Here is a 27,858-nt window from a genome sequence, read left to right as displayed (position 1 = left end):
GTTTTGTTTTGTTTTTTATTTTTGAGACAGGGTTTTTCTTTGTAACCCTGGCTGTGCTGGAACTCACTATATTGACCAGGCTGGCCTCGAACTCAGAAATCCACCTGTTTCTGCCTCCCATGTGCTGGGATTAAAGGTGTGCACCATCACTGCCCAGGGCTCTGAAAAATTCATAATTTATTTCTTATTTTCAGTAGAATTGTATCCCAGTGTGCATATGTACCACATTTTCATTATCCATTCATTATTGGACATGCTGGTTGTTTCTAACTTGTAGTTACTGTGAGTAGAACAAAATGGATGTATATGCAAGTGTCCATATCATAGGATGTAGTGTTCTTTGCCCAGGTCTGTAGAGCTGGGTTATGAGGTAGTTATTTTTTATTTTATTTTTTTGAGAAGATTCAGGATGTACTGATTTATACTTCCACTAATAGTGTCACTAATAGTGTGTAGTGGTTTCCTTCCCCCTATCTACACCAGCCTTAGTTATTATTGATAATTCTTCCTGATAGCCATTTTGACGGGGTAACATGGATCTTATAATGGTTTCCTAATGGATAGGAATGTCAAACATACTTTTAAGTCTTCTATCACCATTTGTATTTATTCTTTGAATAACATGCCATTTAGTTGTATAGGTAATTTTTCTTTTTCTTTTCTTGCTTGAAAATGTCATTGATGCACGTGATGTATTTTGCTCAAATTCACCCTTTCCTCTCCCTTCTAGTTAGTCTCCTACCTATCCTCTTACTGATTTTCCTCCCACCTTCATGACGCAGTCTCCTTTTATAACCTACCTAGTCCACTCAGTGTTCCCTGTATGTTCATGGCTGTATGACTGCCTATTGGAGCATAAGGTAACTCTCAGGGACCCTTTATCCATAAAGCAAAATGTCTCCTGCCAGCAGCCATCAATTTCCAAAAAGCTGCTTATCTAGGAGTGAAACTTCTTGTGGTTCACCTTAATCTATTCTGGGGTTTTGGCTGGCTTGTTATTACACAGATCTTGGGCATTCAGGCTCAGGTAATAAGAGTTCCCGTGTGTAAATGGCAGTATTGTGTCTGTAAAATACTGTTTTACCACAGATGCCCATTACTTCTGGCTCTTACACTCTTCTTTGTTGATCTCTAATGTTCTCTGCAGGGACAGGTTGTTTTATTACTATTCTATTTAGAAGAAAAAACTCCATAATCTTATTCACCACATGTTAACCAATTGGGAATCTCTGTATTAATCATTATCTACTTTATAAAGAAGCTTCTCTAATGAACATTTAGAGTAGTATATACTAATCTATGTATATACATAAGAACTTTGGTATCAATTTATTACTATGTTCATTTAGCAGAAAAATATATTAGATTTTCCCCTAGTGCCTATAATCCAGGCACAGATATTTGATCCTATTAATTGTACTGGACTTGAATCAGTCTTAAATCCAAACAGAACTTGGTTGGTTACTTTCATCACATTTGTGGTACTATTGTCCCAGTGGACATATCATGAAAGACCAGTCACTATTGTAGCTGCCATGACTCAGAGCTAGCTGGTTTAAATTTTGTCTATTTTACTATCCTGCTACCTATTTAAAAAATCAGGATGTTTGATTCTTGGGACTTAATCTTTGAGCTATTTGCATATTCACATTATGAATTATCTGTCAGATGCATAGCTGACAAAAGTAGTATCCCATTTCTATCAAAAACCAGTTTTCAGAGTGCTGGGCACGACTATCCATCCATTTTTTAAGCCAGAGAACTCAGTTTTTACAACAATGTGTTTTGAAACATGTTTGATCCATCTTTCTTTTCTTCTTGACTCCCTTCACTCTTATCAGATAGCTGTGGCTTAAGCAGCAACTTTCTTGTTGACCAAAATTTACCCCTTGAAAAACTGTGGAATTAACTTCTACCACTTAAATTCTCAGGGTGAAGGAAACAAAGCCATTAAATACCTAACAAATGGAAAGAGAAAGTCCCATTGGCCGCTGCAGTTCCAGTTTATGACATAGTTCTCTGGCCTAGTTTCTCCTTCTCCATAACCTTTCTTACCTATTATTACCTCTCATTCCATGGTCCTTAAACATGGTGCTCCATCTTTCCCCAGTGCGTTTTATCTACACACTTCCTCTAGTTTCTACACACTTAGTTACCAGAGCTATCCCTCAATCTCTTCAATGCTACCTTCCCAGACTCTGCTAAGGTAAAGTGTCTTTCCAAGTACACACATGCATATCCATCTTTTCTTCCTGTTTCCTAGAGTACTTGAAGACACATAGTCATCTGCATAATTGCTTGATTAAAATCTTCACAAGAAGGGGGACTGTATTTCTTTTCCTTTTTAAAATTTATTTATTTATATTTCAATCATTTTATTTGTTTACACTTCAAATGGTATTCCCCTTCCTGGTTACCCCTCCACAACTTCCTACATCCCATCCTCCCTCTCCCCCCTGCCCTTTGCCTCTATGAAGGTGTTCTACCACCCACTCACCTACTCCTGCCTCACTGCTCTAACATCTCCCTACACTGAGACATCAAGCCTCCACAGGACCAAGTGCCCCCCCTCCCATTGATGCCAGATGAGACCATCCTCTGCTACATATGTATCTGGAACCATGTTCCCTCCATGTGTACTCTTTGGTTGGTGGTTTAGTCCCTGGGAGCTCTGGGGGAGGGGGGTCCAGTTAGTTGATATTGTTCTTCCTATGGGGTTGCAATCCCCTTCAGTTCCTTCAGTCCTTCCCCTAGCTCCTCCATTGTGGTCCCCAGGCTTACTCAGATGGTTGGCTGTGAGTATGGGTATCTGTATTGGTCAGGTGATGGTAGAACCTCTCAGGGAACAGTCATACCAGGCTCCTGTCAGCAAGCACTTCTTGGCATCAGCAACAGTGTCAGAGTTTGGTGTCTGAAGATGGAATAGATCCCTAGGTGGGGTGGTCTCTGGATGGCTTTCCTTCAGTCTCTGTTCCATTTTTTGTCAAAGAGGGACCATATAAACTTTCTGACTATTGTGACCAGCACAAATATCTACTGGACACAGGTCTGCATGCGTTTGTTAGAGTAGCAGGAACTACTTTATATTTGATTGGCTTGCTCACAGTTTATCAGGGAGCTTATGCTTGATTTTCTGGCAACTTTTGGTTTTATAGATTTTGTCATGTTTAACAATAACTATATGTTTAAATATTATTCTCTTAGAATTTCACCTCTTCAAGGAATCTCTTGTGTTTGCCATATACTAGACACACAAAAATATTTGTATAATTGAGCTGAGAGTTGTATCTTAGTAATAGGTTAATTTCTTAGTTTTCATGGCATATGAAAAGAAAATAATTAATGAATATTAAACTTAGGAATATAATGTTAAATCAAGTTAGTATCATGACCTTAAAGTATTTTGAATACTCTATAATTTAGCATATGGTTTGTGTGTGGTGGTTGTATTTCTTTAAAACTCAACTGAAGAAGTTAATTTCTGACACTGATTTCAAATTATGACACATAAATGCTCATCTCAACATAATTTTAAGAGTCAGTAAAATTAAACAACAATTTGCAGGTATTGCCTTTTATCTTTTGTATGTATGAAATGATAATTTGATTGAAGATTTCATATAAATATAACCAATAAGCACATATATAAATGGCACAGATGAAGTTATACAGGAAGCTAGATTTCTTTGAATCCCATTGAATGCCAACATTTTACTGCTAGAATGATAGTTAACTAGGAAAATTCTGCTTGATAATACTCCCATCTTGCTAAAATGTTTTAAGTGTAGATTTTTTTCCTTTAAGACACATCACTGGAATTATCCAAATTCAAATGATTGAGACTGAGGAATATGTTACAATCACATTTCACATCATTATCCATTAAATGACTCTGGATTATATAATACTCAATTGAAATATGCTGACAGTTATGCAGAAACCCAAGTGAAACTTTTGATGAACTGAGTCCCACTTTCGTTCAGTAGTTACATCTCAATCAGACAGACTCTGCTGTATAATTTTAGGTTAGTCAAGATGAGATTTATGGGTGTATCATATTCACAGACTGCTGTAAGAAAAGTAAGATTTGAAGAAGTGAGTTATTAATCTTTACTGTAGAACATTAAGAAATGTCATTTGGCTATTCTGAATTGTACCTAGGAGGTAGAAGATTCATAAGCCCCCCAAAATAGATGTTCTCTCACATACCTCTGCAGATTAAGACATAACTAATGGTTACCTATTACTCATTTGTGAAGTCCAAATGTTTTCTTTCATTTATTATATTCAAACAGATTATAAAATTAACAAAATTTCTTAAGGATTGTCATGTTGTAGTGAATATGGCTGTTTTTCATCCTTCTTAATGTTTGTTTGCATGTTCATGTATAAGAGGTGATTGTGTATGAGCTTTCATAACTATCACCAAGTTCTCTCTGTCTCTTTCTCTCTCTCTCTCTCCTTCTCTGTCTGTCTGTCTGTCTCTATCTATCTATCTATCTTGTTGGTACATTTTATTTTTGTGATCTTATTAGGTATGAGCCTGTGTTTGCTTTACTAGTCAAAATAGTGGTGACAGAATGTCTTGTTGTTGTGATTGATATTTGCTGTTACTCTTTAGAGTCCTTGGAGAGAAGTAGTTGCAGAAGGAACACCTGTCTCCTCCCACGTTCTTTGTTTCCAGGCTGGATAAGTGCTCTCCAGGTGGATGACGACATGTGGGTCATAGCTTTGCTATCTGGAGAGGAATAATTTTCTCTTGGGGCTGTTTTTTTTTTTTTTTAAAGGAAACAGTTAAATGTTTGCTTAGTGGATGTTGAATTATCTATGAAAAGATAATTTTTTAAAGGAAGCTAAAATAACTATAATTCTACTTAAATTTAAATTACATTTAAAGTAATTTATATTACTTGTAGCAAAATTTAAGGAGGTATGGTACAAGGGGACAGTATTATAGAATAAAAAAAATATGGGTCTGTATGTAGAGTACTCCAAAGCTAGTTGGTTTGACATAAATATTTGCTTGTTTCTTAAATTTCCCTGTAGAAACAAGCAAGCAAGCAAACAAACAAAAACTGTTATTCACTTGATGAATTATAGAATCCATGGAAAAGTTAGGCAGAAGCTATATTATGAAGCACTGAAGAAGTTGAATGAATAATTTGAAAACTGCATTTTTATTATGAAAACATGTGAAAATGCATGTATCTCCAGGTCAGGTATAAACACCCCTTCCGCAAGCCATGCCATGCCTCTCTTGCCCTCATTTTCAGTAGCTCTCTTAATTTCTTCAGGACCTCACTCACTTTTACTTTATTTTTAAATTAAACTTTAATGAAATTCAAGACTTGCAGTCTTGAATCTTTCATAGGCTGATCCAAAAGATAAGATTACAAATTAGATGTCACCTACTGTTTCAACTTCTATATTTTTTAGGTAGTATACAACATAGTATCATAAAATATAATATAATACAATACATTGGGTAGACTATATTCTCATGTGTCTTTATCAGTGGTCTTGGGAATAAGGATCCCTGCACTAGCTGGGCAATGGTGGCCCACGCCTTTAATCCCAGCACTTGGGAGGCAGAGGCAGGTGGATTTCTGAGTTCAAGGCCAGCCTGGTCTACAGAGTGAGTTCCAGGACAGCCAGAGCTATACAGACCAACCCTGTCTTGAAAAAACAAAACAAAACAAAAATAATCCTTGCACTTATTCTGCCCTAATACAGATAGAAAAAGGAAAAAACATCCAGTCCCAAGTTGTTTGACTGTTTACAGCAGCAATTTGGTTCACAGCAATAACAATGAATTCATTTCCTCACCCTGGAATTTCCATCTGTTTCAGCCTCAGGGTTTTGGCATTCTGTTTTTGCATGTGCATTAAGTCCTTTCATTATCTTGAAGAACTTATCATTCATCATTTTGAATGTGTGTATGTGTGTGTGTGTGTGTGTTGTGGTACATTCACCTGTACATAGAGGTCAGAGTAGGATATCAGGTGTCCTTCCTGCTACATCACTCTGGGCTTTATTCCCTTGAGATGGGGTCTCTTATTGAATTTCAAGCTAGCCTAGCAGCCACCAAACTCTAGCAGTGCTCCCACCTCTACTTTCCACCCCAGTAGAAATATAGGGATGCCTGACCAAGCTCTACAAGGTAGTTGGTGCTGGGGAGTTGATATCAGGTACTCAGACCTGATATTGGCAAACTAGAACTCTTATCCACTAAGCCACTCCTCAGCTCTCAGATCTCAAAATTAGTGATGAATTTCTAATCTGAGACTTGCTCTTATCTGAAATTATTCTACTTATTCCTGTATTAGGGGAGACTAGTGTTCATATGATATATTTTTTCTGTTTACTAATTTATAAATCATGTGTGCCTTAATATCTAAAATAAATTAATTTTCTTGATGTTTTTATTAATGAAAAATTATTTATTTTGAGGTTATAATATAATTACATCATGTCCCAATTCCCTTTCCTATTGTAAATCCTTCCCTATGACATCCTTATCAAATTTATGGTGTCCTCTCTCCCTCCCTCCCTCTCTCCCTCTCTCTCTCTCTCTCTCTCTCTCTCTCTCTCTCTCTGTGTGTGTGTGTGTGTGTGTGTGTTTGTATGTGTGTGCATTTTCCAAATATAGAAACACAACCTGCTCAGTCTTTATAATGTTGTGTATATTTATGCTTTCAGGACTGATCACTAATGGGTGAACACTTTCCTGGAGAAAACTCTTTTTTACTCTGGGCATTCCTTAGATGCCTGTTGTTCTTGGTCTACAGTTGAGGCCTTGTGAACATTCTCCTCCATATTAACATGTCAACTCATACCCCTGTTCAGGTCATGCTTATTTAGCCATGTTGTTAAGTTTTCACAGGTGTAGCTCCTCCAATGTTCTTAGGAGGCAGTCTCACAGAAAATTCCATGTTCCTCTGGGTCTTAAAGTCTTTCTGTCCCTTTCATCCCTTTACCAAGATGATCTGTAATGTTTTTCTCCATTGGCTGAAAACAGAAGTTTGCTTGTAGAACTATGATCATCTATCTAGACCTTGGAAAAGGATATGCAGTGTTGGGCTGTTTGGGGAGGTTAAGTGACGTGTGAGGGGTTCCTGATGGAAGCTTATGAGTTGGCAGAGACTCAGATAGGATGCTTAGAAGGTGCTGGGGTATTGGATGTTGGATGTGTGCAGTGGACCAGATAAACCTTGCAAAAGATGCTCCATATCTGCCTGAAGGGAATTATTGTTCTTGGTATGTTATTTATTCATTTATACAATTGACTTCTAAATAGTGAAAAGGATCCTTGCATTAATTCTTAAATGTTTGCAACACTTTTATCTTGTGGCTATAGTTTTTAAATTATTTATTCTTAGGCCTTTTTGGTCTTTGGTGGCTTTAATTTATTTTTAATTTCTACTTTATGTATATGAGTGTTTATATGTGCACCATGTGTGTACAGTGCCATGGTGACCAGATGATGGTACTAGATCCTTATAAAGTGACATTTTAAGCTAAAGGCTTTTTTTTTTTTTTTTTTTTTCCTGGAACTCACTCTGTAGACCAGGCTGGCCTCGAACTCAGAAATTCACCTGCCTCTACTTCCCAAGTGCTGGGATTAAATGCATGCACCACCATCTCCTTGCTAAGACTCCTTTTAAATTATACTTTAATCTTTTATCCCCCTCCTGGTCCACACTCCGACAGTTCCTCATCCTGTTTCTCCTCTTCCATCTCCAAGAAGATATCCCCATACCATGAAACCTCCCCAGCCCCTGGGGCTTCAAGTCTCCTGAGGGTTAGATGCTGCTTTTCTCTCTGAGACCAGACCTGGCTGTCCTCTGCTGTACATGTGTCAGGGTCCTCATATCAGCTGGTGTATGCTGCCTGGTTGGTGGCTCAGTGTCTGAGAGATCTCGGGGATCCAGATTAGTTGAGACTGCTGGTCTTTGTAAGGGGTCACTCTCCTCTTCAGCTTCTTCCAGCCTTTCTCTATTTGTACCACATGGGCCCCTAGCTTCTATTCATTGGTTGGGTGTAAGTATCTGCATCTGACTCTTTCAGCTGCTTGTTGGGCCCCTTGGAGGGCTGCCATGCTAGGCTCCTCTCTGTAAGCATACCACAGTATCAGTACTAGTGTCAGGCCTGGAGCCACCTCTTGAGCTGGATCCCAATTTGGACTGGTCACTGGACCTCCTTTTCCTCAGTCTTTTCTCTGTTTTTGTCTCTGCAGTTATTTTAGACAGGGACTATTCTGGGTCGGAGTTTTTCACTGTGGCATGATAACTTCATCCCTCCACTTGATGCCCTGTATTTCTACTAAAGGTGGACTCTACAAGTTCCCTCTCCCCACTGTTGGGCATTTCATCTAAGGTTTCTCCCTCTGAGTCCTGAGTGTCTCTCACCTCCCAGGTCTCTGTAAATTCTAGAGAGTCCCCCTACCTCCTACCTCCCTAGGTTGCCTGTTTCCATTCTTTCTGCTGGCCCTCAGAGCTTCACTCCTGTTCCCCCCTCCAATACCTGATAATGTCCCCCCTTTCCCCTCCTTGTAACCTCTCTCACCCAAGGCTCTCCCTCCCTCCCTCCTATGATTACTTTATTCTCCCTCCCATGTTTGATTGAGGTATCCTTACTTAAACCCTTATTATTAACCTTTTTGAGTTCTGTGGATTCTATCCTGGGTGTTTTGTACTTTTTTTTTTTTTTTTTTTTTTTTTTTTTTTTTTTTTTTTTTTTTTTTCTTTGTTTTTTTTTTTTTTTTTTTTTTTTTTTTTTTTTTTGCTAATATTTACTTATTAGTGAGTATATACCATGCATGTCCTTTTGGAGTATGAGTTACCTCATTCAGTATGATATTTTCTAGTTCCATCCATTTGCCTACAAAACTCATGATGTCCTCCTTCTTAATAGCTGAATAGTAGCCCATTGCATAAATGAACCACATTTTCTGTATCCATTCTTCCATTGTGGGACATCTGAGTTGTTTCCAACTTCTGGCTATTACAAATAAGGCTGCTAAGATCATAGTGGAGCATGTGCCTCTGTGTCATGGTGGGGTATCTTCTGGGTATATACCCAGGAGTGGTATAGCTGGGTCTTTAGGTAGATCTATTTTCAATTTTCTGAGGAATCTTCAGATTGACTTCCAAAGTGATTGTACCAGTTTGCAATCCCACCAGCAATGGAGGAGTGTTCCTCCTTTTCCACATTCTTGTCAATATATGCTGTTACCTGAGCTTTTGTATGACAAGGGCTTCAAGTCTCTCAAGAAATAAATTGAATAAGACCTCAGAAAATGGAGAGATCTCCCATGCTCAGGGAATGGTAGAATTAGCATAGTAAAAATGACCATCCAACCAAAAACAATGTACAGAATCAATGTAATCCCCATCAAAATTCCAACATAATTCTTCAAAGACATGGAAAGAGCATTTCTCAATTTTATATGGAAAAACAAAAAAACCCAAGATCATGAAAATAATTCTTAACAAATGAACTTCTGGGGAAATCACAATCCCTGGCCTCAAGCTATACTACAAAACAATAGTGATAAAAACCTGCATAGTATTGGTACAGAGATAGACTGGTTGATCAATGAAATAGAATTGAAGACCCAGAAAGAAAACCACATACTCATGGACACTTGATCTTTGACAAAGGAGCCAAAAATATACAATGGGAAAATGAAAGCATCTTCAATAAATGGTGCTGGTCTAACTGGTAGTAGCTATGTAGAAAAATGAAAATATAACCATATTTGCCACCTTGAACAATTGTCCAGGTGGATCAAGGACCTCAATATAAAACTAGATGAACTGAATCTAATGAAGAGAAAGTGGGAAAAGGCTTCTAATTCATTAGCCCGGGCGAAACTTCCTAAACAGAACTCCAATGGCTTAGCCTCTAAGATCAAGAATTGATAAATGGGACCTCATGAAACTGCAAAGCTTCTGTAAGGCCAAGGACATAGTCAATAGGACAAATAAACAACCTGCAGATTGGGGAAAAAACCACTTCACTAAGCCCACATCTGATAGAGGGCTAGTATCCAAAATATATAAAGAACTCAAGAAGCTAACTTCTAAAACACCAACCAACCCAATCCAAAAGGAGGGTATAGAACTAAACAGAATTCACAATAGAGGAATCTCAAATGGCCAAGAAGCACTTATAGAAATGTTCAAAGTACTTAGGCATCAAGGAAATGCAAATCAAAACGACCCTGAGATTGCACTTTACACCAATCAGAACGGCTAAGGTCAAAAACTTAAGTGATAGCACATGTTGATGAAGCTAAAGACATTTTAAGATGAAGTGTGGGTGTGGTGAACAGACCCTTAGCATTTTGGGGCTTTGGATCCATCCCTGTAGCCTCTTGAGTACTTTTTTTTTATTAAATGTTTTCTTTATTTACATTGCAAATTTTATTCCCTCTGAAAGCTCCCCTATCCCTTCCCTCTCTTCCTGCTCACTAATTAACTTGCTCCCACTTCCCTGTCCTGGCATTCCCCTACACTGGAGCATCAAGCCTCTATGAGATCAAGGGCCTCTCCTCTCACTGATGTCCCACAAGGTCATCCTTTGCTACATATGCAGCTGGAGCCATGGGTCCCTCCATGTGTGCTCTTTGGTTGGTGTTTACTTTTTGAGGATGTTATTCTCCTATTGCCTTTGCACATGGCTTATAATTTTTAATGGATACCCAGTGCTTCTGAAAGTCCATTTACAAAGAGTCCATGTGTATTTTTCAATAGGAAGTACATTTTGGGTGGTGCATACTCTTTAGAGTTTCAAAGCAGTCTTCACCTGTGTCCTAGCACTGCTGCCGCTCACTAATTCATAAACATGGACACGCACCTTGGATTTCCAAGGGCATCTGCAACACACACACCCAATCAGTAGCTCATCATTAGCATTTTGAAAAAAGTAATCAAGATTAGGTTAATTGAAAGTAAAAGACAACTTAAATATTCACTGTATTTATGGCTGTGTTTTTCTCTTGCTTTTTTTGGTTGGGGGGGGGGGGAGCGGAGAGGGTTAAGGCTTTGGCCAACTTAAATGTCCGAAGTAGGAGCTAACTCCTCTCTCAAGCCCACTGGTGGGAATTTTTCTCAGTTTGTGTTTCTTTGAAAATTTTCTCATTGTTCGTTCATTCACTTCTAGAGGAAGGTTTCAGAAGGTACAGTGCTCTAGCCTCTACCTTTCCCCTCAGCAGTTGAATGTCCTACTTCACTTCTCATGTTCAGGCTGCAGAGGAGAGGGCAGATGTTGTAATCCTTTCCTAACTATAGGCAAGTGTTTTTCACTGTCTGGCTTTGGAATGGTTTTCTATATGCATTTTGAATATTATTTGTCAGGGTCTGTTCTCTCTCTTTCTAAATTCTTTTCATTTCCTCCCTGTCCCAAATTTTCTCCCTCCCCCAACTTTCCCCATGTTTGCTCTGACGTTTATCCTTCTTGGTGTTTTCTGAAATTTCTGTGTCTATGGCTTACTGCCTCACAATAATTTTTAACAATTCTTAGTCCTCATTGTTTCAAAATAGCTCTTTTTAGAATATCTAGCATTTTCATTACAAAATGAAACTTGCATTACTGTTTCAGAGCTATTGGATATTCTGTGTTTTTCCTATTTTCCTTTGCACCTCAGTATCTGAGTTTACTGCGTATCCTTAGGGTTTGAGGATGCTTTCTGAGGCGTCCTTTCTTGAGATGCTCTCCGGATGTGTTGTATCGAATATGCCCACAAAAGGCATTCTTCATCTTGTGGGAGTGTTTTGGTGTCTACAATTTTTTTCTTGTTTATATTGGAATGTCTACTAGTTGTTCTACATTGTCCCATGTCCTTTCATATGACCGAACTACCTTAGTCTCTTCAGTCTCCTCAGCCTCCTCTGTCTCCCCAGCCTTCTCAGCCTCCCCAGCCTCCTCAGCCTCCCCAGCCTCCCCAGCCTCCTCAGCCTCCTCAGCCTCCCCAGCCTTCCCAGCCTCCTCAGCCTCCCCAGTCTCCTTACCATCCCCAGCCTCCTCAACCTCCCCAGCCTCCTCAGCCTCCTCAGTCTCCTCACCCTCTTCAGTCTCCTCACCCTCCTCAGCCTCTTCAGCCTCCCCAGCCTCCTCAGCCTCCCCAGTCTCCTCACACTCCTCAGCCTCCCCAGCCTCCTCAGCCTCCCCAGCCTCCCCAGCCTCCTCAGCCTCCTCAGCCTCCCCAGCCTCCCCAGCCTCCTCAGCCTCCCCAGTCTCCTTACCATCCCCAGCCTCCTCAACCTCCCCAGCCTCCTCAGCCTCCTCACCCTCCTCAGCCTCTTCAGCCTCCTCAGCCTCCTCAGTCTCCTCAGCCTCCTCAGTCTCTTCACCCTCCTCAGCCTCCCCAGCCTCCTCACCCTCCCCAGCCTCCTCAGCCTCCTCAGTCTCCTCAGCCTCCCCAGCCTCTTCAGCCTCCCCAGCCTCCTCAGCATATTAATCATCAGTCCTTTAAATCTTTAGTAGGTAACTTTATAACTTCTCTGCTCTGAGTTTTACTCTGATGCTTCTTTAAGACTTTATCTTTAAACTGTGTTTATTTTTGGTTGTTAGTACTTTTACATTCTATTAATAGCAAGGCATGATGTGACAGACAAAACCAAAATGCTAACCCCCAAACTGATAAATAGGCCTTGGGTACTGTGATTGAGAGACATATGTGAATGGATGTTTGCTAAATGTACTTGTAATATCAGTGCATTGGGAAAACACTGTTAAAGCATAGTTCAGAATCTTGGGAAATCTGATCCTTTGATTATATTCAGCAACAAAATTTCCTTCCCTTGCAATGGTCTAGTGGTGATCCAGTGAGACACATCTCAAACTATGACAGCTGTAGCATTCCACGTAAAGGTTGGTCGTCTATGCCTTAGCAACAGGTCTGTGGATTCCAAAAGCTATGTTCCTTATAGCATTCATGCACACGGAGATCTCATGACCCATTTCTTCCTCCACTCATGGCAAACATAGTCTTTCAGGGAAGGAAAGACTATGTGTCTTCTCTAGTTGTGACAGGAGTCATGGTATCAGGGTGACCGGCAAGAAGAACTTGGTCTTTTCCTTTGGAGAGCTCTCTTCCTTCATGGCCATAGTGAGACTAGACTAAGCCATTTGAACTGAGACACAAAGGCACTCTCCTTCTGTCTTCTTTATGTTGCTTAGTGCCCATATGCTTGACTCTTTAAAAGCAAACACTGAACAGCAATCTATACTTCAACTTACTGAATATCACAAAATATTGTAGCATTGAGTAGAAATCAAGAAATCAAGTAGAACCTTAGTGGTTTTGGAACCCAGGAAGTTTAAATATTTTGAATGTGGCTTGGCTGGTGTTTTACCCTGAGTTGTTCTATTGTTTTTGGTATCAGTCTGTGACAAAAGTCAGCAATTTGGGCAGAGTCCTGTCATCACAGTTAATCAGCTCTTCCTGTGCCTAGGAAACAAAGACTTTCCTGCTTGGTTGACTGGTGAATAGATAGCATCCAAGACAATCCTCACCATTGTCTGCTAATCCCTTGTAATTCTTTGTGGCCAGCAATTTAGTTAAGACTCAGGCTCATTGTGTATCTCCTCTGTCATTATAGAGCATCTGTGTGGCTTCTCTAGTGACACAGATTTGTTACATTGTCTCCAGTTTTATTTCCATCCCACACTCCTTTACATTTTCCTTCTCTGTAAGTCTGTCTGTCCATCCAATATCTGGCTTATAAACACATCCTCTTCCAAGATGCTCAGAAAACACTGCTTTTTCGTGCCATTATGATTCATTGCATCTACTGCTCAGCCGACTCAGAAGCCAGGGTCATTGTAATCAGGGGGCAGGCTGCGCATTCTAGTTATTTCTCCTTCTTTCTAAGGGCTACGGGCACGCTATTTAATGCTTCTGAATTTGAATTACAGTTAACATGGGGGGATTACATAAAGATAGAAGGAAACAACATCAAAAACACAACATGCCAATTGCCTATCCCAGTGTTTAGTACATATTCCTTTGCAATTGCGGTTGCTGTAGTCGCTGTAGTTAAATTAGTCCTAACTAATAGATGAAGTCTAAAAACTCTGAGATCGTGTGGAAAAGTTTTTTTATTCTTTGATAACTCTTGGAAGTATGAGGCTCAATAAATATATTTAGTGTCAATGAGTGGAGGGTGGAAAATGAATTAATGAAAGGATTTCTAATTCTAGATGTTTTACTTAAAATATGAGATACGATTCACTTGTCAATACAAGCTCTACCATTACACACCATTCATTCGGCACTTAGTATGAAAGACTGCTCATATCTGTGAAACTGAAAGAATTCTTTATAATGTCTATATTGTAACTGTATGCAGAGAAGTTAGGTTCATCTAAACATCTACCCTTAAAAAAATTACCATTGGCATTTTAATGAAATGTTATTTTACAGCTCTAAAGCTCATAGTAATATAATTAGTAATATGTGTAATCTTTATTACCAGTCTTAATCTTTTTTATATGACTGAAAAATTATTTTATGGTAGTACAATTAAAATAATGCTAAAAATGTCAGCATAACAGAATTAGACTAAAGTAACTACTACAATATTGTACCCCTAACCAGCTAATTTAAATGCAAAATACTTTCTACAGGCTATTTATCTGAGCTAATACATGGTAAGGGATTTAAGGAGTAGTTTGTGTAATGAAATAAAAAGAAAAATAAGCACTGTACAGCAATCTTTGCTATTGTTTAACATGAGGGGAAAATTAAATAGGTTTATATATAGGCCACTTGAGGAAAATGTATTAAAAGCCACACCACAGTATAGTAAATATAAAGGCAACTGGCAGGCAATACTCCGTTTACTGGATTTTTATAAATACTCTATCTGCAGGTTTTTAAAGTGAGGCTTGAGGTGCTTAAAGCTGTCCTTTTTATAAATTATGGGATAATATTAACTATGACACTATGACAAGCGAACTGAGAATGCCCAGTATTCTTTTGTTAAATCCGTCCTTCGCCATGTTCACACCTGGATACAATGGGTTCTTATTATTTTCCCCATCCCTCCCCTCCTTCTAGCCCCTTTCTTCCCTACACATCCTGTTCCATTTTTATGTGTTTTTGTTTTGTTTTGCGCCCCAGTGAGTGTAACCAGGGCCATCTGTGTGAGTGGGGATGCCCAGAATTTTAATGGTATATTTTGTAAAAGGGATTTCAAAACACAGTTGTTTAGTTGGCACACAAGAATAGACATTTTTCACAGTATTTTTTTTTACCTGTTGATTCATGATGATGCATACTAATTTGTTCTCATTATTTGGTAGAATATAGAAAAAATTTAAAATATTTATAAAGCAAAATTCTGCTCAAAATAGAAGCATTGAAAAATACAGAAAAGTAGAAAAAAATCACCCAGGATTATATCACTATTAAATTATCATGCTTTAACTGTATATATACTTTTAATTTCTGCTTCCTCATAAAAACTTTTTAGATTTTTTTGATAAAACCTTTATTGTACATAAGAACCCAATATATAATAAAACATAAATTATATAAATACCACTTATACTATTGAATATGCTTTATTTACCTGTGGTATTTTAAGACGTCTTTGTTAGAGACTCATATAGTATCAATCTTTTTAAATTTATCCTTCATTGTTATAGATAATTCACTTTGGAAGCCTAACATTACATTTTTTTCCATCAAAGTTTAAAGTCATTACTTAAAATCGTCAGGTCATTGAAATCTTATCACTGCTGGACAGAAGCAGCAATATAATCTTAAAGAATTAGTATTATAGTATGTTTAGTGTTCTGATTACTTTGCTGGAAAAAACCTGGTTTATTACATGGTGTTCTACATTTCATTTATTTGTTTTTGTATTTGTAGGTCCAGGCACACTTAGAAACCTCTACAAAGCCTCAGCTGCAGAAGGCTCAGACTCAACAAATAACTCCTTTCGTGACCTTTGACTGTCGGGTGTTCGAGGAGGGTCTCAAGACAGCACAGCCACCAGCAGCAAGCTGCATGCCTCTTGCAGAGCATGGCCCCATGAGCCCAGACAGTGATGCTGGCTGTGCAGGAAACCCATTCACAAATCTGCTGGCTCTTGGGAAAGAAGATGGTGCTGCGGAATGGCATGTATGTTCAATGGCTGCTTATAAAGTCTGTCATTAGTTCTAGGAGGTGAAGTAAAGAATTTTGCAGTAAATACTCAGACAAAAGTGTGATGAAAGAAATGTGTTTTTAACTAATTGATCTGTAATTATTAATCATACATATGTTAACTATGCATAATAAATTGTAGCTGCTCATTTTATTACTAAATTAGCTAATTCATTTTAATACTCATCTAGTTATCCATGATCTACTAATAATCCTATGTACTTAGAAGACTTAATTGCAATTGTAAAGGTTTGGGCTTTCTGATTAACTTGAGTTGAATTTATCAACATCTTAAGTAGGTCATAGTTTGAAACTGGTAGAAGTTACTTAAAGAACATAAATTTTGTTTTCTAAAAAACTGTTTATTACAATAAAATTAATTTCCATTACATTATTATATTAAATATTTAATGGAACTATAACTCATTTTTTACTTTAAGTTTAAATAAATTCTCCCCTACCACCTACTAAATGACTGGCATGAAGCTACTTTGAGGTTCCAAATTAAACAAGAATAGGCAGCTCCATGGAATGTTATTTGCTTTTAAATGAATCTCCAAAAATACTGAAAAATAATGACACAAAGTAGGAAATAACTAGAACTTGGGAAACTTTAGTATTGTCTTAAAGAAAATTTATGCTATTAGCAGAGCTTTCGCCTCTTTTCCCTGGTGTTCCTTGACTGATTTGATGGAGCTCTGTTCTCTAACACCCGGATTATCCTCCTACACTCTAAACTGTTCATGAGCATCTCCGGTCCTCAGGTTGATTTTTTTTCTAATATTGAATTTGCAGCCTCAGAGAACAAAGGCAGAAGACTCAGGCTCCCATTATTTGAATCCAAAGTGGAGAGAAATATTTTAAGAGATAAATTTTATGTTAACTTGGAAAGTAAGAAAGAATGAAGATCCAATAGATTATTCAATGAAAAAATTGTAGGATTCTCTGAAACCCAAAAATGAATGCTGGTCCCTGTGCATGTATTTACTTCAACATTTTAGTAGTGGGTGTATATACATAAACATATAAACTTTCAAAAGGATATAAACATATTTATATATATATACATATACATATATGTATTCATATACATGTACATATATATGTACATACATATTTATCTATATCTATGTATATGTACGAATAGACATGTCTATGCCTATATCTACATTTGTATATATCTATATCTATGAAAGTTTCAGAAGTGGAATACAGATCCAGCTGCTCTGTTCACTTCATGAAGAAAATAAACTATATGTAATAATGAGAGCTGTCTGCTCAGTAATATTAGAACTACACCCAGTACAATTTATCTTTCAACTACTTCTTCCAAAGTTTATTCTCTTGTAAAGATTATTAATTTTCCACAAAACAAATCCCAATGGTAATGGGTAGGCCAACTTTTTATAAGTAAAATATCATAAGCAGTCTTTTGCCTTATATATATCATATATAAGTCCTCTGGGCTTTCCATAGAGTCTTTTTTTTATTTCTTAGGTCACACCTTACCTTTGCCATTACAGTAAGTTCATACTTATAGAGGAAATGTGTATCCTCCCTGTTGTTTTAGGCATCCTCAATAAAGGACAGTTGTGTAGCTTAGAAGGGGTGATATTCTCAAAGAGTTCAGCTATCTGCAGGCAAGAAGAAAAAAGCTGCAGACATTTCCTGCTTTTAACTACTACATTAGAAACTATCTGTATTAAAGTGTCTCACAACTATCATGAATGTCAGCTTAATCAGAGTTTTATTTAGTATGTAGGAGTTTAAAATATGGTTTCTGACCTGGATTTGCCATATCTACATTTGACCTATGCTGTCATCATTCACACACATATTATCCCCAATAGCTAGAACATTTCTTTCATGGTTGCAATTTATTAATATCCTTTAATTGTTTCTTGGAGTCCATATCTCAAAAAGGCTGTAAAGGGTGTGAGGTCTCTTATATGAAGATTGGTCATTCACTCATATTCTATTAGACTGAAGATTTTGTTTATTTGTGGTTTCATGCTTTTATGCTTATTTTTGTTGTTTGACATAGAGTGTCACTATATGGCTTGTATTGGCTTTTTTTTATTCCATTTCTTGACTGCCTCTACCTCTCTCCCATCCCCTTCAGTACCTGATCCTACCCCCTTCTCCTTCCCCCTCCTCTCTCCCTCCCAGGTGCCCCTCTACCTCCCAGGATCATCTTGTTCCCCCCTCTATGCAGGACTAAAACATTCACACCCTTCCTCCTAAGCACCATATGGTCTGTGGGTTGTATCATGGGCATTGCAAGCTTTGGGGCTAATATACACTTATCAGTGAGTACAAACAATGACTTCATGAAATTTGCAGGCAAATGGATGGAGCTAGAGAATATTCTGAGTGAGGTAACCCAGACACAAAAGAACACACAGTATGTAACAGGAGCCTTTTACGCTAACTCTTGTTCCTAGTCTAGACTTTTCATTTAGTACCTCTGTACTGCTTGGTGCTTTTACCATTTGGGCCCATACACAGAACTCTAGAGTTCAGGTCATCCTTGGGAATATCCTAATATTCAGATATATGTCCTCATATCTCTTGATTGAAGTTGAACAACCAGCTTGCTTAGAAGAGTAATGGGATTGCGTGGTAGTTTAATAATCTATTTGGAGATGTTTACTACTTGTTATTTCTTTTTATGCCAACTGCCATTTATCTCAACTCAGCATTCACACCTTTAGTTTATATACATTAAATTTTCCCTAAAGGGAGTACAATGGGAAGAAGAGAACTGGAGCATCAGTAGTTTCTAGTTAAATTTCTATTGCTGTGATGAAATACCCCAGTAAGAGGAGAGAAATGGTTGTCTTAGCCTACAATTCACGGTTATAATTCATTACTGTTGGGACAGTCAGATGATTGGAACTTGAAATAGCTAATAATAATATCCAAAGTTAAGATGAGAGACAGAAAATCCATACATACTAGTGATCAGCTCACTTCCCCCTTCTTGAACAGTCCAGGGTCCAGACTATGAAGTGCTACCCACATTTAGGGTGGGTCTTACCACTGCAACTAATGCAATTAAAACAGAACCCTGTGCAGGCATGTTTATAGCCCTGTCTGATCTAGGTAGTCCTTCATATAGAGGTGATTGCTATGTCAACTTGACTACCAAAACTATACAAGTGTATAGGAAAAAGAGGAATAGAAAGAACAAAAGAGAAGCACACAGTCTTTCTAAAAAGTTTAAATCTTTAAAAAACCTTCCTCATTTACTGGTTATTTTTTAAGCAAACTTTGCATGGAAAAGGAAGCTTTTAGTGGGAAAGAAATGAAAATGCAAATAGAGATTAGATTGAGGTTAGACCTGTGGATCTAGAGTTCAGAAACTCAAACCTCTCTCTGCCACTTGCTAGCTAGGTAATCTGGGACAAGATGGGTGATTTCTTTTTCATTTGATTTACATCTCTGTATGATGAGGACAAGTAGAGAATTCAGTTTATGGGCTGCTGTGATGCTCAAATGACTGGGATATGCCAAGCACTAAAGACAATACCTGACACATCTCCTGCACTACCCAAGTGTGTGGTGTTATTGCTGGTTAAGGTGTTTGTGTTGTTCATTTTGTCACTAGTTATAAAGATGAAGAGAATGAATGGTATGTTTTCATATAATCTAAAATCATGTAATCTAAATTTAGCACTATTCAGTTAAAATTTCATCACTGACCTTTGAACATCTACAAAATAATTTTAAAAGTAACAGTATGATAGAGAGGTTCCCTGTCTACATGTTAAGGCTGTGGACTTTGATTTGAAGCACTTCATGAGGAGCAATCTGTTGATATTCAAGCTGATTTCAATGAGTGTGTCCAGGGGCCCCTGCATAGTTACCAGGGGGCCCAGGGAAGGTAATGGGGGGAAGGCATTTTATCAGGGCCTCCCATTCAGCTCTTAGATACAGTGGACTTTGATATACACACTAAGTGTTTGAAAACTTAAATATGCAGAGTAAACTTTTAATCTCCACTAAAGTTCTTTGTGATTTCAAACTAAAGCACTACTTTAATAGTTATTTACAGCATTCTGAATGCACTGTATTCTGTTAGATGGAGATTGCAGAGGATATGATCAGTATGGAACTAAAGTTTTCAGGCGGAAAAAGCAGACCACAAAAAGAAAAGTATTTCCAGACCCCAAAAGGTCAAAAAGGCCACAATTAATAATCAGTTTAGCTTATACAACAAAGCAATTTCATTTCACTAGAAAATGATGCTTTCTTCTGCCCTGCACTTTGAAATAGAAGACAGCAAATGAATATTGCAAAATACTTTATACAAACAAAAAATCATATAATGAGAAAGATTATAGGATTCTACTGTTCTCTCTTTGTGTATGTCTGTATATATACACAATTATGTATGTATCTGTAACTATGTATGTATTTTTGTATCTTATCTATCTATCTATGTATCTTTCAATCTATCATTTTATACTTATATTCAAGCAACTGATTTCATATCTAATCTGCTGTAGCATTATCCAGGAACAATTTAAGTTTGACATTTCCTATTTGAAGTCTTGCTTGTAATAGAATAACTTCATGAGGTTCTGATTCAGTTTTGACTCTCTCAATATGATTAGTAGATTGAGATTCATAGACTTTACTCCCTTGTTGAAGACAGAAAAAATCACTATGATAAAATATGAATTATTTCTTAGCCAATATTCAGAGGTGAACAAAAAGGAGAGAGGCCTCATCATCTTAAGGTAGAAAGAATTTTGGTTTGAAGTCAGTATTAACTCCTGGAATCATATTCCAAGAAGGGATATTATCTTATCTTTTACTTGATTACTTTACTCATCATCCAATTATTAGTTTCAGAAATGTTATGTCTAAAGTTTGTACATTCTCTTTCCACATATCTTGAAGGATTGTCTGCTTTGTTTATGAGTTAAGATCCTTTAGAAATCAGAAGAGAGAATATAGAAGGTTTTCATTAAGCTGGTACTTTAAAAGTTTGATTTAGAGTATGTGAGTAACCACATTTTGTAGGCTGAGATCAACAATTTATCAGTGAATAATTTAGTTAAACAACGATAAGATAAATGTATGAAATTCAAGGCCTGAAAATAGCCTGTGAAAGTATCCATTTCTTCTTTACTAATTCTAAATAGACTTTCTATTGAAAGAACTATCTCTTCTTTTCCTCTAGCCTGCAAGACTTAGGATATTACAATTGACTGAGTATCACACAGAGATGGTCAGATGAGACTTAACATTGGGCAGGTGTCCCCCTCTTTTAATAATAAAGTTTCTAATTAACTTAATTTACTCTTGGTGGCTTTTCAGGGAAGGAGTTCAAGGCTTGTCAATTTAGCCAAACAATGATTACTGAGTGTCTACTTTGTCTACTCAGAAATGACGATGACCTGCCCATTTCTGTGTGCTCTGACTAGATGGTCTCCTTACAAGGAACTGGTTCCTATGTGATAACTGTATAAACTGGAAAGCAAGAACTCAGAGCAGCAGCAGAAGGCAATGTTCAGCCTAGTCAGTCTTGCCTCATCAACCTTGAACTCTCAGGTTTTCCACTTCGTAAGCATGTATGCTATTTGTATCCTTCCTATTTGAAACATCCCTCACAAGCTCATATATGACCTCTTACTCTTGTCAATTTCTCCATAATTCTATACTTTATTTTAAATATTTATTATCACATCCCATTTTTGAAGTATATTTCCTCTAGCTTTCTTAATTTACTTTTGTTTAAGCTCATTGAGATGACATATCAATTGGACGAGTGCTACTGTTTTCAATGCCTATTATTTCCCATTCACAATATTTTAACAATCTTCTTTAATCTGTCTATAGTGTCCAAAATATAACCCATTTCTTTGACAAGCATCATTAAGTTCTTCATGTTTTTCTATCCTGGATAAATATCAGTACTGGATAAACTCATTCATTTTGCCACATCTTTACCAGGCAGATAAATGAGGAGTATCCTCTATATTGTGCATACTGATTATGTTAAATACATCATCAAATTTCACAGAAGAGTTTACAACAGAGGGACAAATCTACAACCATTTCTTAGTAAAATTACCACTAATGGAGACTATGTAATATGTTCTCTCCTTAAACTTTCAACTTCCACATCCATTATCTGCTTTTCAGAAATGCCCTATATTGCTTTGGAGAGAAAATATGTGCAGTCAAGTTATAATTTGCTCAAAAGCCTTAGCAGTTCTCTTAGACGCCCACATCTGTATCATTTTCTGCACCCTATTAGAATAGAAAAGTTCCCGCTTCATTCTTAAATTCCTAAGAGGTTTTCCTTCTGTGAACCTCCGTCAGTATCATCAGTATATGCTCACCTATAGGACTGTTCATATTAGTGTCACACTAAACCAGATAGCTCTTTAAATACATTTGCTTTCTTGCCACTATGTTATTTCAGCACATGCATAAGTGCACACACACACACACATACACACACACCAAATAAAACTCACAGCCAACATTCCCTCTCTTCCTATATCATCTGATGACTCCATTCTCTCCTCTCCAATCAAGCATTTCTCTTCATGATTTTAAAAGGGCTCTTAACACCAATCAATTTAAAAAGTTTTTCTGAGATTATAATATAATTCTCCATGTTCTTTCCTCCTTCAAACTCTCAAAATGAAAAAAAAAAACATGTCAACTTAATATCTGGTATCAAAGTCTCCATTCTCGTTTGACTTGGTTTTCAAGTCATGTTTGACATGATTAACCACACCCTGAGGCACTTTCTCATAAGAGTCTTCAATTATCTGATTTTTCGTCCATTTTGCTGACTCTTCCTTTTCTTACATATGGTGAAATGCTGTTTCTTTGCCCACTCTTTACCCATCTCTTCTCTTGAACATATATATATATATATATATATATATATATATATATATATATATATATATATATTACATCTACTTGGATCTTTCTTTTCCATGTTCAACTTATACATTCTGCTGCTTGTTTATTTGTTATATTACCACAAATGTCTCAAACTTTTTTTCTTTTTTCTTTCCTTTTTTTGTTTTTTTGTTTTGTTTTGTTTTTTTTTGAACCAGTGTTTCTCTGTGTCATCTTGGCTGTCCTGGAACTCACTCTGTAGATCAGGCTGGCCTCGAACTCAGAAATCTGCCTGCCTCTGCCTCCCAAGTGCTGGGATTAAAGGCATGGCAACCACTGCCTGGCTAGATGTCTCAAACTTTTAATGTCTGAACATGCTTTATATTCCCAAATTCATTTTTGTTGGTATGGAAAAATAACAATAACAAAATAAACCTCCAAGAATCATGTTGTTCTTGTCCCTGCTTTACTCTCTCCTACCTCTAGATTCTGCCCCAGTTAAATTCAAGATTTCTATAATCTTAGTGCTTCTCAACATTTCCTCTCCTCAAATGACACTCAGTTCAGTAGTTCATTAGCAGCTAGCATAGTACTTTGCACAACTTTGATGTTAGCAAATAAATACAGAATAAGTACATAGTAGTAAATACTAAATAAGAACTATACATTTAGGTACAATTGTAATTGGGTTCCCAATATAATTTTTATTTATGAGTACTTTTAATGGATAAAGGGCAGCAGTACTGAGGATGGGGCAACAATAAAATGTAGCCACTTTGCATTGGCTACACATTGTGATAAGGATTTTATAATACACTTTTCATGAGAAGCTGTGTATGATTTTTTAGAAAAGTAGCCTATCTGATAGAGGCTGGTTATATTTTTATACAGCAGAAAGATAATGATAGAAATTCAGTAATGTGCTCAAACTCATTCTTTAAATGAATAGAAGATGCAGAGTTGGGTTCCATCCCTGTAAGAAACCCAGGAAATAACTGTCTTATCACCATCTAGCAGGTAGCTAAGTCATAGAAATGAAAGGACCTGAGACACAGCTGTTTCTCTGCTACCCCAAGGAGCGATGACTAGTTAACCGCGGAGTTTAGATATCAGGTTGTAGTTTTTCCCAATTGACCATTGTTCATTCTTTTCTTTTAGACATATTTTTGAGGATGGCAGCTCATTTCTGTTAACATGCATATGTATTTTTCCATCAGGTATCTGTGAGTTCTGGTGGCATTTGGCAAAGTAAGCTGTTATAGTTCAAGACCATTCCAGAGACGAGGGCTGAGTAAATATTAACAGGCCCCTGTGCTTGCTTGGGACTTGAAAGGATTTCATGACATCAACGAGCAAGCTTTTGTCAGTCACAATCTAGGCCAGATTAGTCTTAAAGTCCAAGGAAGAAGCAAAGTTCACCTTAGTGCAGAAGTCTCTGTATGCCTCTCCTGGTTATTGTTTGCAATCTTAAGGGAAAGAAATGATGAAGGAGAAGGAGAAAACCATCGCTATTGTGAAGGTTATAGACCCTTCCAAGTTGAAACGGGTAAGAACGCTGTCAAATTCTTTCACTATTTGGAAATAAATCTAGGTTACTTGCTAATTTTAAAAATGTTAGAGCTATAGCCTTTAAAATAAAGTATGTAGACGTTAACATTAAAATGGTTAAACTATAATTGTGTGTTTTGGGGAGCTCCTTTACTTTTGAACACTCTGGGCTACCTAAGAAATTTTAGTTTATTTAGTTTTAAAAAAGTCAGCTAAAATTAATGCCTTTTGTATAAGAAGCAAGGGTTCAGTGAATTGTTTATTTTCTGCTTCTATTAACAACTGTTTTGTTAACTTAGTGCTAAAAGAATAATGAAGATATAGTATAGGCGATGTGAAACTGTGCGAATATCCAGTTTTGTGTTTTCCTTTTTGTGTTAAAGCTAGCTCGCTGAGGGAACTCCAGCTCCAGCCTCACTCATTATTTTTATTCATGTATAATGGAACAAAAAATAATAGCAACAAAATAACACAGCAGGATTTTGTGGCTCTGTGTTTGTCATTTAAGCCTTAGAGTGATGTTTTAACAAATAAAATATGGTTTTGAGGCAATTGGCGGTGTATGTCCTAAAACTGAAAAATCTGGCTCGCTGAATCTAAATGAATCAACACCCACAAGGAAGTAAAATAATCTTTCGAAAGTCAGTGTTTCATGTGTGCATACGTTCTCCAGTCTCTGCTCACCTGTGGTGCGCCTCTTTATAACAGGAGTTTATCTTCTTTTATGTCCAGTTTCTCTATCAAACAGTCTCCTGCTCAGTTTTACCATTTTAGATTCACAGTGAATATCCTCATAGAAAAGCAAAGGATGAGGATCTAAACAAACACATCTATCAGTTTCCTTTGAACACTCACACTACATATGTGAACACACACACACACACACACACACACACACACCACAATTCGGGCTCCTTTTGCCTTTTGTTATTTCACTGAAAGTTTACTTGCAAATTTAACTTGTAACCTTCTGTAAGTTTTGGTCACTTTGTCTATTTAAAATGAGATTATCTAGCTGGTACACATGATGTTTCATAAAAATGTCAGGGTTTTTGGAACTATTATTATTTTTAGGAACATAGCAAGTGTATAGTGTGGGGCCCTGTCTGTTGCTAAGTGAATGTTAGTGAAAAAAAATCGAAGCAAATAAGGATAAGCAAGATTTAATGTTTTATTAAAGTTTATTAGCTCTCTAGTTCTCTGGTGAAGAGAAAAAGAAGCCTGGGAGCCTGTAGCATAGGGTTTTGCTCCTAAGTTAAGCCCTGGAGAGGAACGGTTTGCTTTTGATACCTATAGATGGGGTATCAAAAGAGATAATAATTGAGAAAATAGCAGTGGAGAAGAAGAAAGACACAAATATTTGTGAAAGACAAGAATGCTTCTGCAGAGGGGAAAGAATACAGCCTTGTGCCATACAAGCATAAATCTAGGCTACTATTTCAAGTTTTTTTTTTTAAAGGTGATATCTCCCACTAGCTAGGAGCTCCCAGTGTAGGTGAGGCTAGGTGGCCAGTTAGTCCCCACCATGTGTGTTCACCTCCCTGGTGAAGCTATTTCTAGAAAATACCACCGCTCTTGACTTTTTTCACATGGATTTTAGAAATCAAGCTTGTGTCTTTGTACTTACAGGGCCTTGAGCCTTCTCTCTTGCAACGTCTATTGCATTTATTGGTGTGTTATTTTTATACCACTACTTCATTTTGGAGTTGTAATTGCTTTATATTTAGAAGGATAATTATATGCTACAAGGTTGTTCTAATGGTGACTTAAGATGTTATTTGAGTTATTATACTTGGCATTTAATAAGTTATTGACTATGGTATAATGTATGTTATTATGTTGAGATGTATTGTCCTCTGAAAAATTCCTCATCTACACATTCACAATTCATTGTAATCACCACCTTTACCCACATTGGAGTATGAAAGACAATATTGAAAATCTAGTGTGAGTACACATGATAATAACAAGGCTGTAAAAATTTAGGAGGAGTGGAAAATAAGATTGAGTCAGTAAAAAAGAAGCCATAAAGTTATTTTGAGTTTGGGATTTTTATATACGTTAAATGGCAGGTACTTTAGGCTTCAGATTCTCAAGATAAAGAGATCTTAAGGGTATTTTAAATATCTTTGGTTTGAGAAGGAAAATGGGAGTTTATTAGGAGAGGTGTAGATACACTAGATGACTAGATAGAGATGCATCATTTAGGTGTAGGGACCTGAAGAGTTTGGAGAATGAAAACAGAGATGAAATTCCAAAGTGGATATCATTATATTTTCAACATCATGTCAGGGGTCAGATTGCTTCTAGTGCAAGAGTAAGAATAAGTAATAACCAGTTTCCTAATAAGAGGAGATGGATCTCTGTGCACAATTTATAGTTGTGTAGATACTTCCACAATAATTTTTGTTGTATATATATATATATATATATTTATATCTGGACAGCACCATTTGGAAACAAAGGTAAAGCTATTTTTCTTTGGTATCACTAAAAGTTACATTTTAGCAAAACGGTGTTCCGCTGATTCTAGCATTATCAAGGACTCTGCATTTTCTCTAGAGAGTCTTATTGTTGTCTATCTTGTGTTTAGTTCTTTAACCCACTGTGAGTTAATTTTTAAATATATGGAAGATAAGGGCCCGGAATTACTCTTTTTCCTGTGATATCCATTGAAACCCATGTCATTCATTTAAAAGACTGCCCTTTGCCACAGGGTGGGAGGGGGTTTCTTGGTAACCTTTTTAAAAGTACTAGACTATAGGGGAATGCCAGGGCCAGAAAGTAGGAGAGGGCGGGGTGACAGGCATGGGGAGGTGGGAGGCAACAGGGATTTGTTTTTGTTTGTTTGTTTTTTTTTTGGAGGGGAAACCGGGAATGGAGAAAGTTACATGTAAATAAAGAAAATATCAAAAAAAAAAAAAGTACTAGACTATAGTAGAATGTTTCCTTCTGGCTTTGTTATCGTGATTCGCAGATGCACATAACTGTCTTCAGGTTTCAGTGGTACCCTTTGAGGTACCATGCATAGCACTGTAATCAGCATGGATATCTAGAAGGATTATTTCACCACATAGGTATTTTCCAAGTCTGTTTTTGGTTCATTGGTGCTTGTTGGTAATACATGTGTATTTTAACATGTGATTTTCAATTTTATCAAAAATTCATTTGTCATTTGCTGGCAGTCGCATAGGAGATGGGATTGTTTTGGTAGTGTTAGCATCTTGATGAAACAGTCTCTTTCTAGAAATATGGGATATTTTCCTTTTTTTTTTTTT

General features: G+C 37.1%; 1 protein-coding gene across 2 annotated transcripts in view; it reads left to right on the top strand.

The window, feature by feature from the left end:
• Tfec (transcription factor EC) overlaps window positions 1–27,858 on the top strand; it is a 65,276-nt gene that overhangs the window by 16,568 nt on the left and 20,850 nt on the right. Inside the window, exons 1-2 of one of the 2 annotated variants that reach the window (XM_031381211.1) lie at window positions 16,053–16,135; window positions 24,250–24,578. In XM_031381211.1, the coding sequence (XP_031237071.1) occupies window positions 24,513–24,578 (66 nt within the window). In that variant the 5' untranslated portion in view covers window positions 16,053–16,135; window positions 24,250–24,512. Of the gene's footprint in view, window positions 1–15,883; window positions 16,136–24,249; window positions 24,579–27,858 lie in introns of those variants that run through there. The other variant, XM_031381210.1, reaches the window with a different exon arrangement.

This window comes from Mastomys coucha, unplaced genomic scaffold (genome assembly GCF_008632895.1).
Source record: "Mastomys coucha isolate ucsf_1 unplaced genomic scaffold, UCSF_Mcou_1 pScaffold20, whole genome shotgun sequence".
Taxonomy (NCBI): domain Eukaryota; kingdom Metazoa; phylum Chordata; class Mammalia; order Rodentia; family Muridae; genus Mastomys; species Mastomys coucha.
This window is presented reverse-complemented; position numbering and strand designations above follow the sequence as displayed.